This window comes from Teleopsis dalmanni, chromosome 2 (genome assembly GCF_002237135.1).
Source record: "Teleopsis dalmanni isolate 2A chromosome 2, ASM223713v2, whole genome shotgun sequence".
In the NCBI taxonomy this organism is placed as follows: domain Eukaryota; kingdom Metazoa; phylum Arthropoda; class Insecta; order Diptera; family Diopsidae; genus Teleopsis; species Teleopsis dalmanni.
In genome coordinates, this window is record NC_051847.1 from 148,406,676 (window position 1) to 148,422,483 (window position 15,808).

General features: G+C 28.7%; 2 protein-coding genes across 2 annotated transcripts; one reads left to right on the forward strand and one right to left on the reverse strand.

The window, feature by feature from the left end:
* Nucleotides 1–10,998: 10,998 nt before the first annotated feature.
* Nucleotides 10,999–11,944, forward strand: LOC119678667 (enhancer of split M2 protein). The gene has a single exon (XM_038090639.1). It carries the CDS (start codon nt 11,085–11,087, stop codon nt 11,739–11,741), a length of 657 nt encoding a protein of 218 aa, XP_037946567.1. The 5' UTR covers nt 10,999–11,084; the 3' UTR covers nt 11,742–11,944.
* Nucleotides 11,945–13,282: 1,338 nt separating this feature from the next.
* LOC119678668 (enhancer of split M1 protein) lies at nt 13,283–14,120 on the reverse strand. Its single transcript, XM_038090640.1, has 3 exons — nt 13,805–14,120; nt 13,509–13,718; nt 13,283–13,443 (listed from the first exon to the last, which is right to left on the reverse strand). The coding sequence occupies exons 1-3, from the start codon at nt 14,025–14,027 to the stop codon at nt 13,400–13,402; spliced, it is 477 nt and encodes a 158-aa protein (XP_037946568.1). The 5' UTR covers nt 14,028–14,120; the 3' UTR covers nt 13,283–13,399.
* Between the last annotated feature and the right edge of the window lie 1,688 nt (nt 14,121–15,808).

Below are 15,808 nucleotides of genomic sequence, written 5' to 3' on the forward strand. Positions count from 1 at the left end.
CAAGATATTTTAAAATCCTATAGTTTATTCCAATATACAATCAAAATGGTTTTTGACTGTTACACATCTCTAAAAGAAATGTCGATGCTCGATATCTCTAAAAGATATATGGAGCTGGCCAGAATGGGATGCTTCAGATTATTATTCGCATTCTCTAAAAAATCTGAGCATATTGTTGATATCGTGCAAACATTTGTAAAATTCTTTCTGTGTTGAAGAGTTCAATAAATGGAAGATACGTATATATCAATGATAGTTAGGCATTGGTATATAAGTTGATCACGAACTTTTAAGAAAAAATCCAGCACTCTTATTGATATATCACGTCTTGTGGTAGGTTTGTTGCCGGGTACAGCCGATTAGAAAACAGTTCTAGCAGCTTAAATCTTTAACCTTCAAATCTTTAATCATTCCTATCGCAGTTGTGTTACTGTTCACCGCATACGCATCGCCGATTAATTATTTTCGGGATCTCTTTTTTTTGAGAATTCATGTATATATATAGTCAAACTTTCATAACTCGAACTTCTATAACTTAAATTTTCTTTAACTCACACTACAAAGAGTGCACCAGGGTCTTAGAGAGCAAATTACATAGAATTGGGCTTCCTTAGGTTGAAGTTTTATAACTCGAATTTCTCTATGGCTCAAATAAAAATATTGTTATGTGCCAATAGGAATATGGGAAAGTGCATTCTATAAGTCGAATTTTTTTTTTTTTTATGTTAAGGATGTTAAGGGAAGTCCCTTTTTACACACCAAATCTTTCGATTTTTTCTTTCTTATTTGCTTCTTTGTGCAAATGCCAGTTGCTGCCAGCGTGGTTTAACCCTGGACGCATAATGTACGTAAATTTGACGTACACGTTTTCGTTTTTTACAGTTATTTCATTTTTGTGTTCATATATTGCTCTCGCGCTCTTGATATGTTCAGTCGGGATCTAACTCTTGCGTAAGGTGTATGTTAAGTGTCGGTAAGTCATGACATAAGTTAGATATTGAGTCGTTGTACGTCATTTTTACGTATGATTATACTTTGTGTAACTTTTATGGCTAATAAAATATTTTGAAAAACTTTTATTTCTTTCAAATTTCAGTAAAGTTTTAATAGAAATGGAATCAAAGAGATTTAATATTGTTGAAATATTACAAAAAGATGAAGAAAATGATCAGAAATTTGGAAAATCTAGTTCTAGTTGAACATATTGTGCATTCTGTTCATATAAGAAAAAAAGAATGACAAACATTGGATGTAGTTCTTGTAAAAAGCCGATTTGTAGAGAGCACAATCGTGATACATGCTTTAAGTGTATTTCTGCATAGGATTAATTATTATTATATAACTAAAATTAGCTGATTTGAACCAAAGTTCCTAATAATTTTAATTATTTTCGTAACATTTACAATATGACTTGCTATTTGTATAAGCTAACTTTAATTTGTTTATTTTATAAGTATATATAAATTTCATTTACTTTTTTGTTTCTATTATTATTTTTTGATTTATTCTAAGCAAAAATAAAAAAAAAATATTAAGAAATATTGAAAATTTACTCTTAATACATAATTTTGAAAAATGCAATTCCTTTTTAAGTGAAAATCATTGGCATATTATATTTATTATGTTTATTTAAAAAATGTGTTTGAAAGTATTACTGTTTTGTTTTAATTTGAATAAATAAATACTTCTTTAAAAACTTGTAAAAAACTTGCACACATTTAAATTAATATAACGGCAAAATATAAACTCTGAAAATTGCACGTCATTTTTACGTATGATTATTCTTAACGTTAGTAGATTTATGATTATACGTCCAGGGTTAAAGTAAATAAAATAACTTCCAATGCTACTCTTAATCATTATATTATATTGAGGTTGACAATCAAATTTGTACATCAAGTTTTCCTACAGAAGACGATATTATTGAGTATTATAGCTCTGTATATATCTCATAATAGTGGATCTGATTCTAAGCGCAACGGATAGTGATGGTGAGGGTTCTGTGGATGAAATTGTTCATCAGCCTTCCAAGAATGAAGTAAAAGACTTATTTAAAATTCTAAATTTTTACTTGCAAATGAATGATACTACAACTGACTATCAGTTCAAGAGTTTGAATTATTTGAATTTATTTTTAGTGAAAATAAGAAAAAAAATTAAAATCCCAAGTCCTAATTTCTGAATATTTTATTTCACTCTAGCTTCTGTGTTTGATTGCAAATAAATAAATATCTTAAAATTTAATTCAAGTTTTTTTCAAAAAAAAAAAAAAATAAAAAAATTCTCTAACCCGAAGTATCCATAAATTGAACTTTTTGTTTGCAGAATGGTACTTCTAGTTATGGAAGTTTGACTGAATATATATACTATATGTATTATTAATAATTATAATTATATTTTGTTGTTTATTTAATAAAAATTAATTTATTATTTATTTTGAAATAATGAGTAAAATATATTTTCATTCACTCTAGTTAATAGAAACAGTTTTTTTTTTAATCTATCCATAATATTTATCTAAAGTTTCGCAACATAAGTTTAAATTGCCAGTTCACGTCTATTTACTGGTCAAGTTATAAATAACATCTCATGCGACTGTTCAAATAAATCAAAAAATCATCAAAGCGGCGTTTTGAAAGTGTCATGAATAGTTTACCTAATGTTGACAGGTCATAAAAAGATTTAAAGTTTCATGGAATAGTTTCAAACCCCAAAAGAAAAATAATAGCAATAAAAAAACGCACAACGAAGAAGCAGAAAGAGTAAAAAACAGCAATAGCGCAACAGTGTATTGTGTCTGATTACGTATGCCAGTGATGACAGCAAAGCATGAAGCGATAAGGCCCCCTAGGTTTGTTGTTGCTGCTGGCATGAAACATAAACCGAACCGTGGGAAAGTATTAAACCGAACGATGATTAAAAATGTCGTTTTTACTCAAAATGAATACATTAGTAACAACGAACTCGACTTGCGGCTGCAAAGAGTTGAAATACAAATACAATTATGCATTATATATTTTTTTATATTATTTCTAAATATAAAATTATCACTACAACTATATTCTAGGTATATGAAACACAGTACATATGTTGTTTTTTTCGATGGATTGAAAATTATGTTAAAAATTTATGCCAGTTTCCTATTGGTTACGAGCACTTACAATAACTACATACAGATATTTGCTTAGCTGTGCTTATTTTTGCTGTCTTGCCGAAGTTCTCCAGCGTGATATGACAGACGAAGCAAACTGTAAATAACAACAAAATCAACGATTTTACAAGTTAACGAGAAGTGTTCATGGCCGAGAGATAAAGTTTTAAACGAAGACTTACAAAGCCGAGTGTGCAAACTGGTTAATAGCGCACTTCATACACGCGATTGGCACGGGCTATTAAAAAACGACTTGTACGGTTTTGTAGTCGTGTGTGCATTCGTTTACGCGAAAGTTTGTTGCTTGCTGCAGTGTATAAGCTCAATGCTGCCAGGAGTTGGGTGTGCTTGTGCCTGCGTGAATGGCTTGCATGAGAACTTGGAAGTTTTAGTGAAATAATGTTGCTGTCTACTTCAACTTAAATGTTTGAACTGCATTGCAAATTTATGTTGTTGGGTTGCATGTGTGAGATTTTTGCGGTTTGTGCTGTTTTTGTTTGACTGGTAAACGTACGATCGATCGATCTGCTACTGTAATCAATTGTGCGAACGTACAGTGAATTACACTATTACTTCTCGCTATGCTTGATTGAAGCAGTTTATTGCTAAATGGAGATCGTTTGTAATTACAGACATTGAAACTTGATTCAGACGCCTCAGTAAATGGAAAAGTTGATTTAGTGGTTTGTTTTGCTCATTAATAACTTATTATTTAACACAAATCTACGCTTAAATTGTAAAAAATTAGTATTATCTTTATGACACAAAATATCATAAATCATTTGAAAGTGAAAAATGTATTTATATCATGAAGAATTAAGTGTATCATTTGGTATTAACAAAATCCGAGAAGGATTGCAATTCTGTTTTATGCTTCAAACAAAAACATGAGAGAATAGTTGTAGGTTCTGGCAAAGAATATTGTGCTTTTCTGTAGTATATAGAGTACATATTATTAAGAGATTTTCTTATCTTAAAGCGATAAAAAAAATTAACCGCAAATATATATAAAATAAGCTTTATTGCAATTGCTGAAGAAAATTAAATCTAAACCAGTTGGCTATTTTCTTCATTTTTTCTTAAATAAGGTTAAGTTGCTTTTAAATATAATTATAATCAATAGTTTTATATGTAATATATAGAAGAAGTTATTTTTTTATAGTTGTAAAGAATATATTCTTCTTCTTCTAGGTGCCTTATCCGCTTCGAACGTTGGCTAACATGATTGCTATTTTGACTTTACCTACAGCCTCTCGAAAAACTGATCTTGTGCTTTTATTTAACAATTGACGTAAATTCTTCAGCTATGATATTTTTCGTTTTCTAAGTTTTTCATCTTGATAAAAGAAGACCTTGCTTTTTTAATTCGGATACGTATTTCTTTACTATTATCCCATTGCGCATTAAGCTGGTATCCCAAGTAGTTGTACTTATCGGTTCTTTTTATGGGTTAACCAAATACTGTTAATCTTCCTCCAGAATTGGGTCGCCTAAATATAAACTATAAATTAAATTATATAAGAATATATATTGCTTAAATTTCAGATATGAATTAAGATTTGAAAATGTGAATTGTAAATGATAAATAATTTTTTATAAATTTATATAATAAATATAATATTATACACATAATATTTATATATAATAGGGATAAAATATTCAGAAGTATAAAAGTCGGAGCTGTTGTCATTATTTAAAAAAAAATAAAAAAATAATATATATATATATATATTTTTAGTATTGTTTTTAGTAAGTTTTTTTAATTCTTGTTTTTTAGAATAATTTTTAGAACATTATTAATTTTTGTTAATTTTAATTACTTATTATTTATTTTGTTTAAATTTCTAAATTTATATTAATAATTAATTATTTTGAAAGTAATTGTTCTAAGGTAGGCACCTTTTAGAGGCATATTTAAAATTTTTATTTTTTTTTTTTCAACAATAACGTTTTATTTATATTAGCAATTTTGGAAATTATTAACTTTATTTTTTTTCTTCAGAAGTAATTTCAGAGCGTGTATTGTAGCACGTGCTTCAATAGTGATAAATAATATCCTGCAGAGTTTTTCGTTTAAGTTGCAAAATATTTTTTTGAATTGCAACATAGAGATACATTAAAAATTTTTTATACGCTTATCTGAACACGTGTTTAAATATTTTTTGTACTGTTATGTTTATTGTTGATGAACTGTTGTACTAATTTAAGGAAATATTTCACAAACAAGTGTCTTTATGACGCAAAGAACATAAGAAAAAATATTTCAATGCTTTTAATGGTTGAAAATTTTCTTCTTGTTTTGTGATGTCATGGTTTTTCGGTTTGAACAACATTTAAGTTTAAAGAAGTTGTATTGTGTTTGCGTTTTAAATTACAAATATGCTTGTAATATAAAATTTTTCAGTGTTATTGGCAAAAAATATAATAGAATTTAATAGTGTTCTTGGATACTAGTAGATTTTTTTTGTTAGCAACAGACTGTAACTGAACAAAAGACATTTATCCTTTCGAGTAATAGTCATAATGTTTCACGTTTATAACACCCAAGTATCAGACAGAAATAAGAGCACTTGACGAGTTTCCCGTATGGCTCATATCAAATTCAGACACATTGGCAAATTATGTAGCTAGCATATAGTTTCATCTTCTTCCACGCAGAGACTATGCTATCAATGGCTGGTTACTGATACTCTGGATGTTTAAATTCTCATCTGTCTTCATTTCAAGATCTACAGTTAAATTTTAGGAGCTCAAAGATTTGTGGATTTGTATTATTAAAATATATAAACTTCTATTTTTTCTACTTAACGTTTCAATCAAAATGCTATCTATACAATTGTATATTTTACATACGCTTTTGTATGTTTTGATTATTTATGAAGTGCATGTATATGATCCTTGGGTATTTTAAGAATTATGAGGTAATTCAGATTATCGGAAAATTAGAAACATTTTTTTTACAATTAACTGACGGATTTGATGGATTTTTATTTTTTACAATTAAGTTACTAACGTCTGCAAATATTTGGCCCGATAATTTCATCTCACAACCGAAATATGACTCCTCACAATTTGTTGTATACATTCTCCACTATCCAAACTAGTTCACAGAAATATGCATCCACAGATAGTGTTAATTTTTATAACGAAATTTATACCAATCAAGGTTTTCAAGATTGGAATAAATTTATGTTGTACAGATGTATGCGGCTGAAATTGGAGATTAATTAAAAATGAAATATAATTAGCCATTCATTTACATATTTTGAGTATATTTTTATCGGAATATCCTAATGATTAATTTTCTTCATTTGTATTCAATATTCTCAGCTTTTGAGTGGTGTTATAGCGCCAATTAAAAAAAAATATATTCTCAATATCAATTTTGTTTAATTTTAAGATGTTTTAAATATTAAATTTCTTTAATACGCTTTAAATTTCTTGTTTTATGCTTTTAACTAAATTAAAGAGAAAACGAAAAAAAGAAAGGATATTAAAAAATAAAGAAAATATGTGTCTACTCATATAGATATCTGTGTTACTTACAGTTAATCAATATGTTACTATGTGATCTGTTCAAAATTTTTAGATTTGTATTTTCTACCATTGTATGGACGAAGGCTATTAATACTTCTATTGCGTATATTATTCGTATATAGAGTTACACTCTCCTTTTTCTATTATCCGTCTTGGGAAATTGGTTTCATTCAATTTTTGTTATTGAGCTTTTTGGGAAGATAGAGATTTCTTTACTATTAGTCAGCAATGGACACACAATGTCTAAAATTGTTCACATGGCTTAGTTCGTGATTCGATCTGTTTGATAATTATAACTAAAAGCAAATCAAAAACAGTATCATCTAGTACCCTAAAACAGTACATAGTTTTTGATTACATAAATCTGTTTTTGTAATTCCGTTGGGACTTCACAAAATTCCCTACATTGATACACTTAATATTTGTACACAAAAAATTACAAATAAAGCTGGAATGAGTAATATTCAATGCAATGGTTATCGGCAAGCAATAAGAAATTACACAATTTTTGTTCAAATTGATACCCAAAAATAAATATAATAGGATTGTCAGTAACAAATAATAATTTTCTTTTGGATATGCTTAATTTGAATGTGCAGCTATGACTTTCTGTTTGTTGTTAATATTATTGTTTGAAGTCTATTGTTTATTCTATAGACTTCTGTATCCGCCACTGGTTTCAGTTATACTTGCAAGTTTTGTTTTGGTTATTACCTTAGCCTTATTCAAGAATTAAGAAACCAGTAACTTTAATTATATTTAAAAATTAGTTGTGCATATTTGTTCGACTAAATAAATAATTTCATATAAAATTGGAATTATTTAATTGTTATAGTAATGAAAAAGATTTATTAATTACATTTACAAAAGTAACAAAAAAGTATATTCGTTTTGGCAACTTAAAGCGCTTCTTCCGTACACAATCAAAACGGTAGCAATATATTTAAAGAAAACAAACAACGTGGAGAAAGAGGGCAACCACATAAAAACAGTTTTCAAAGTAATATCTTCAGATGCTGTCGTATAAGTATCGTGGGAAATGCGCGCTACACTTTATCCTCATTCGAAATCTTTTTAAATACTTGCTGCATTTAAAAGTGGCACAAAATCCTTAAAGATACAAGATGATTGCGCACTGATGAACTTGTTACATGCTCGCATGTGTATAAATCACGGCACCCTAAACGCAACCAAAACACAAGTCTCATATGAAACTTGGTGCGTATGTCCAGTGACTGATGCGTTCGTATTATATTTTAATATTTTGTTTTGAGTCAAGATAGGGGAAAAAGAAAGGAAACCTGATTTGAAATATAAAATTAATTTCAACATTGGTTTTCTGTATGATCATTCGGTTTCGTCAGCTGTAAAATCCTTGCGTGGGAACTTGCCAAAAATCCTTCTTCCCACGGATAAGACACAAGCAACCTGCTCATATGTCTTATTGCATTTCTTTGTTTCCGATTGGACAACGTGAGTATCAGCCAGTAGCGTATTGAAAACAATTCTTATTTGTATAAAGTAAATTTGATTTTCAATTTTTATACATAAAACAGCAGCTGCAAGATTTTATTAAATTTGTGAACCAGCACTGCTTTTGCTGTTACTTAAGTGTATCCGTTGCTGCACAGATATTTCTGGTATCTAAATACAAAAAACCGACAAACTCTTCTGAGTAAATAAAAGTGCTTACTTAGATATGCTACAGCATGCTTCATGCTTTATTCTCACACTTAGTCATTTCCTTTGTTTTGCATGGTAATTTTTTTCCTATTACTTTTAAGTAATTAGCAACTTGATATTTAAAAAACCGAACAGCGTAGAAGTACTTCTGAGATACAAGAATTGTGTTATATGCGGCAGTGCTTTCCTGTTATAAATGCACCCACCTGTTGTCGTACCGAAACGTGAATGGACATTTTATTGCCCATAGATAATGCATAATGGGTATTTTTGCTTAGGATTATTGGTTGGAGTTCAACAGTGTTTATAAATTGTGCACTTGTCCTTTTGAGGTTATGACACACTCACCCTGTATTAATGCTTGCCAACACATTTTCTTGGACGATTGTGTTTCGAGCTACGTTCTGCATTAAATGAAAATAATGAAATATGTATACTTTAACTATTTCAAAATTTTTCATCATCTGGTAACACTTACGAATTTTGAACCTAAACTGAATTATTCAATTGTTAGAGTAACAGTTATGAAAAATAGTATATTTAAATCCATTATTTACTGGATTCACAGGAGAGTTTCGATTGTAATTTTAGTCGTGTAAAATTATAAACTGACATCTGAAATCACAAAGCAAAAATATCGATTCACACGACGTATCATTGTGATTCAATTATCACATTTATCATATGTTCACACTACTTTTACAAAATATTAACTTTACATATGTGATATATACACATATACATATATATATGATATATATGATATAAACACTTTACACATATGATGTATGCATATGAAATATAACAGTTTTGTTTCACTTTGTATGAAAATTTCAATCATTCCTCAAAACTATTCACAATAGCACTAGTTTAATTCATTTCTATTTTCAGCTGTCAAAATTCTCAAATCTTCTTGATTCGAACTTGTTTTGCTAACGTAATCAAAAATAATTTATAATCACAGGTAAAATTACAATTAAAACTCTTTGTCGAATCCAGTATAATTGAATCAGACATGTATTATTTAATTGTATATTCAAGAATCAGCTTGTTTTTATTGTAATAGAGAAATATCTGTCATTCCCAGTGTTTTTATTATGCAAACACTACAAATTCGCAATTCGTAACTCTTTTTGACATTGATTTTTACGTTGAAGAGATACATTTACCACGACTACGATTTTAATGCAATTTATTTTCTCAACAGATCTGCTCCTCTTTTTTTCTATCAAATAAAATGTTACATAGTCGGTATCAGATGGTGTTCTAAACCAACTAAGGACAAACATGTTGTAAATAACTACTCATTGCCAATAAATCCGCAGACATTGAACATAGAAATTCTTTTAAGAACTGATACAATATTTGAATTACTTATAGACAGATCTTTGATACTTGTTTTGAAATAAATAAATATTGGTTATGATGGATAAATTCCAAGTATATTACAATGTAAAAAGCAAATAAAAAGTCATAGCATTATTTGTTACAAACAATGGATGTAAAATTTGCGGGCTTCGAATATAGAAATTCTTTTAAGAATGATCCAATATTTGAACTACTTATAGACAGATCTTTGATACTTTATTTGAAATAACAAAATATTGGTTATGTTATCTAATTTCCAAATATAAAGTTAAAGATAAAAAGCAAAAAAAAAGCTGTAGTATGAAATGTTACAAACAATGGATGTGTAAAACATCATGCATAAAATAGATTTTCTTATTTCCTACTAGTACTTTAGTAAATTGGGTTTTTGGAGAAATTAAATATTGTAATAACATAATATTGTAGTAATATAATATTTAACGTTTTCTGGCAGCGAACTATATTAGTCATCGCAGTAAGTTTTTAGCTAGTAGTGAAAATTAAATGGTCACATGAAGAAACAATAGTACTATCTCAATAAAGAACTAACTAACTAAATAGCTAACATTTCTTAACAGCTATAAAAATGAACTATTATTGGAATTATTATCTATAGTTTGGATACACACATATATATATATCATTATTTAAGTTGATTAAATTTATACTTATGCAGTATAATATATATTTAGCATATTACCGAAGTCGTATAATACTGCCAGTAAAATTTTAAAATTTATCCTTTCAACGCACTTCAATAACTCGACTTGTGATGTGCAAGATCCATGTAAAAAATTAAAAATTAGTTTCCCACACTTTTTTTGGGATCATGTGCGCCTACCTTATAGTTTACTGCTGCTACATCGTTATGCATTTGCGCAGTTGAAATTTTTTGGTTAATCTTTAAATAGTAGGGCTGTCGGACGAAACGATCGAATGAGTGTGCTACCTGCATTTTGATTTTGTTCTTGTCGAAAATTGCCCTTTTGGGTCGATCACTCACCATTAAAGATGTTGCATACAATGAACTAAACTTGCACGCATACACATATACCGCACACTGGCGTATATTCATACATGCCAGTCCACAATATACAGCCAGTTCGTAGTAGTTTGATGGGAAATGTACACAACGGATTCCTGTTGTTGGATGGAATGTGCCTGGGAAGTGCACTTCGTTTGGTTTCGTTCGTTAAAACTTGGCTGTTTGTATAAAAACGTACGGATACAGACAAATCAGCATCAGTTCACAACTAACTTTCACAGCGAGAACACAAACGAAAGGCAAAAGAAAAATATATAGTATTATTTATGAATATTAGAAAATAAAATTAATTGCAATAAAATGTTTACGGATACAAAGAATTTATCGAATGCAACGTTATTAGATTCCAATTTATTTAATTCATCTGAAAAATCAAAGGGAAAATTACGCAGGGTATGGAAGCCACTTTTACGTTTGATGTCAATGAAGACAAAAACTAAAAGTAGTACCGGTACTTCCACAAAAACGCATCCAAATAATATTAATTTAAATAATGCAACGAGTGTGAAGGATATTTATGAACTGTCAACTGCACTGCTAGAGGATTATACAGCTATGATACGTAAAGTGGCGCCAGAAGTTGAACAGGAAAGCATTCCAGCACTACCAGTTACAGATACAAAGCATACTACTACAGTTGTCAGCAGTGCCAGTATTGAGAAGACACCCACACCTAATTGCACGGGTTGTATTTATGGGCGTAATTGTCAACATGAACAATTTCATCAAGATTACTTATTTAATTGGACCGCTGATGTGTATGATGTAGACACGCGGAATGTTGCTGCTGAACTTGTGAACACTACCAGTACTACCGGTTTACCTGTACAATATATAAGCACTGATGACGGTACTTTCTTCTGGACTACATCTGAACATAGAGTTGACGATAACCTGTTGCATGCTTGGCTATGTCAAACTTTAAAACAACTTCCGGTCCAAACAGCTCTTTTGTAAGCTATGCTTTTATAGGACTTTTTATATTCGAATCAGGGATCTCATTGTTATATTATAGTAAATTGTTTTTTATTTACTTGCATGCAATATTTAATTTTGTGATATGTACTAATATAGTAAGAATGTAACTTAAGTTATTTTGTATACAAATTTAATATAAAAGGAAACTAAGAATTATTTGTGGATGATATATTAAAGTTTGGTACCAGTGGAGGCATTTATTAAAAAAAAAATAAGTAAATATAATTATTAATAAAATATTTTCAAATAGAAAACATTAAAAACATTTTTATTTGTTATGTTTAAAGACACTTTGTTTCTAGGTAAATATTGAAAACAGATTTTGCCGTCTATATATTTTTATTCATTCCTTGAAGCAAGAAATCATATATAAATTTAACCGCATCTTATTATATACATTAAAGTTCTAATAGTATTAAATCTTTAATGTGCATGTAATAATACATGACAAGAGCTTTTCATTTTGTAATTGCAAATCCAATTAAATGGATAAGTTTTTATATTTAAATAGATAAGATTAAAAACATTTCCAGATAGAAATAAGACAACTATTTCAGTTCAATTCGTCGGAATGTAGTGACAAGTATAATTCAGTATTAAGAATAGAGCAACAAAAAAAACGAGATTTCTGCTTAAGTAACCTAATTCATCGCAATTACTGCTCTATTTTGTACAATCCAATATACAATTTCTTTCTACTAAATTTCGTTTTTGCTGCTTATATTGCATAAGGAAGCATCATTGAATACATCCCTACAGATTGGTCCCATTAAACCGCAACTTAATAGAACGCTGTACTCTATGCAGAAAATAATTATATTTGTCAAGTTTTTTTGGAAATTTTTATTTGACCGTTTTTAGCACAAACTATGGTTCTAAGTGGGTCTTTAGCATATTAACATCCTGGTATATTTTTTTTCTAACTGTGGCATATAAAATGCTCTATACTTAGAAATCGATCAGATCTGTGACTACTAGTGAATACAACTGTGTTGTCCAAATAAATTATAGAATGCTGAGCTATCGTTGGTTGGACCATACAGTGACAGGTGAATAATGATATTGTAACACTCACTCTCCATTCCAGAAAACTTTTAGTGACCTACATCCTTAGAGCAAGTTCCAAAACTTTTGTGGTAGACTGGATCATAAATTATTATTGGCAGATTATAAATTTTGCAAATTTTAAAAAATGTTTGGATAAAGCAGTGCCTTTTAATATGAGTATAAAACATAAAACCACACTCTTTACTTGAAGCTCGTAGTATATGTTCACTAAAAACATATACTACTAAGTTTTATGTTCTTTCGATATTTACAAATCCATTAAGTCGACACTTTTTCGATAAGGTATGCTTTCAAATGAAACATGAAACATTTATAGTGAAATCGATATAATATGCTATCAATGTGGTGAATATAGGTATATTGCAGTTATAAATATTACTGATAAAGCTTTACGAATATTCACTTATATTGATAAAAAAGTTGCATGTAGAATAAATTACAAAAAACTTTTATTTTAAGTTATCAGTAAATGGATTTAGTTGATATTTTCATGACATACATAAATATATTTAAAATATAAATAAAATTATAATATATTAAAATAGTTTAAAAAAAACACCATTGAGAATTTAGCATTCACCAGCACGTAAGATTCTAAATTGTTCAATTGCAGCTGATAATAAATAAAAAATAATATTAGTTAAAAAATATTTATTTCGAATTCCACTTAGTACTTACAATCACTACCCATAGCACAATTGTACAAGTCCATTGCACATGGATGAGCTACTGTTGCTCGTAATTTTCCATTGGAGACACAAACTGGTTGATAAATCATTGGACAAGGCTTAAAGCATTCTGGTTTGTTAATATCAAGATTGCCCAATTTTTCGAGTAAATTTTCAACCAAATCAGAGGTGCACCAAGCAATATCAGTTTGTGCGTAGGCTATAAAAATGTTCAAAAGTTACTCATACTTCCATTCATTAAAAAATTAAAGATGAAATTCTTGTTTTTGTCTTAATTCAACTTACGTTGCACTGCAGAACGTTCCAAACGACAGTTGCTGCTCTTCAATTCACAAGAATTACTAAACTCCTTGTACAGTTTTCCATTATAACCACAAACGGGTGAATAGAGAGCTGGACAAATAAGTGGGCAATCATCAGCGTCACTGGGCACCGAATTGGCAGAAATATTGCAGATAAGGAATGCAGCCAAAAATAGTGAAATTGTCAAGCTTTTACACATTGCCATTTTTGTAGTTCGAAGTATTTTATTTCTTTAAAATATAAATATTTTTGCTTTCGTTGAATTGCTTTTCAATTGCTTATTAAACTTTTTATGAGTCTAAATTGCTACTAAGTGCTTTTTATATGCTTTGGAATAAAATAATTGGGAATCATTTTATTTGTTATCATTAGTGATAAGATTTGTTATCGTTTGCTGCTGATATTTCCTATTATTATTGACTGTTTTGATTGTTTTCAGTATTTCCTTTATTATTTTTGATGTCCCAAAACACGCAACACGTATGTTGTTTTTAGTCTGCGATGAGTAATGTATCGCTCGAAGTCATTTGGTAAACACCAGAAAGAATTTAATTGTTTATTGTAATTAATATTTTTTTATCTTCGTGTTGATGCTAAATGTAAACAAATTTGGAAATTTTGATTTTTTATATTGATGTTAAAAACTTGTTGTTGTGGTGTGATTTTTCAATATTTTTGAGAAAAATATTTTGTCAACTTATCAATAAAAAAATTACATTTATAGGAAAATTTTTTACATAAATGATAAACTAAAAAGATTTTTTTATGATCATCGACAATTTATTCCTTTAATTAAGTTATTAAAAATCCGGAAAATACGATCTAAGAGTACATATGAAAACAATCATAATTTATATTTTTTTGTGATATACATATTCTAGTACATCACAAAGATGATATATGTTAATACTTGTCTTAAATTTAAAGAATGCACTTATTAAACAGTTGTATTATTTAAACATTTACTATAATAAGAATAATAAAATTTATTCATAATAATTTTTCTGACAATCTAGTAAATCAAAAATGGAAAGTGGCTTATCCTATTTTTGTTAATAAAGAAAAAAAATTATTAAATAATTTTTCAAAGTATAAGAGATACTTTGATTATATTACTTTTAATTATTGGAATAATTGAGAATAATAAATCAATAGATCTTAAATCTTGAATTAAGGTAGTCTCAAAAGATTGAAACCAGACAGCAAGACTCTGAAACTTTTTGCTGATGGTCCCATTAAATATCTACAAAAGCAGAAATACTTCGATAATTAAAATAATTGAGAATAATAAAATAATATGTCATAAAGCTTGGATTAAGGTAGTCTTAAAAGATTGAAATCAGACAGTATCAGGATTCTGATACTTTTTGCTTATGGTCTCATTAAATATCTACAGTAATTGGTCGACGGTTTTTCAAAATTAAAAGCTACCTGCGTCATTTCATTCTTAAAGTATGTTATATAACTATGCAACTTAAACGGCTTAACTGTCCTATCACATACACGTTATTAGGTTTACTTTATTAGCTACGTCAACTTACAGGTAACATTAGTTTCTTATTAAATACATATAAATTGTAGTTAAAGTGTTTCACTCCAAATCATGTGTTTCTAAATCTTATCAGTTAGACATATAGATTTCTATGTTTACATTTTCTTGCTTATAGAGTGTTATAGTAGCTTATTGACTCAGTGTAATTCAGTAGTAAGTCACAATAAACAAAATTATTAAACAAAGTGTTTATTTAAATTTTGCTTTGCATATACCTTATGATCAAAAAAGAACGAGAATTAAAAAAAAAAACAAAAATTTTAATTTTTAATATTTTTTTTTGTTATCGCCTTCAAACTACTCGCCTCCTGCGGCAATACATTCATGCCAACGCTTGATCCAATTTTCCATACAAGTTTTATAGACCGCCGAAAGTATTGGTTCGGTTTCGGCTCACCTTCAAATTCATAGACCCATGTCTCATCACCAGTTAT

Bases quoted from the DNA above. Each gene is read 5' to 3' on its own strand.
- LOC119678667 (XM_038090639.1), top strand. From the start codon at position 11,085: ATGTTTACGGATACAAAGAATTTATCGAATGCAACGTTATTAGATTCC.
- LOC119678668 (XM_038090640.1), bottom strand. From the start codon at position 14,027: ATGGCAATGTGTAAAAGCTTGACAATTTCACTATTTTTGGCTGCATTC. The intron at 13,719-13,804 runs GTAAGTTGAATT...ACATTTTTATAG, and splicing joins GGAACGTTCTGCAGTGCAAC to CCTACGCACAAACTGATATT. The intron at 13,444-13,508 runs GTAAGTACTAAG...ATTTATTATCAG, and splicing joins TTGTGCTATGGGTAGTGATT to CTGCAATTGAACAATTTAGA.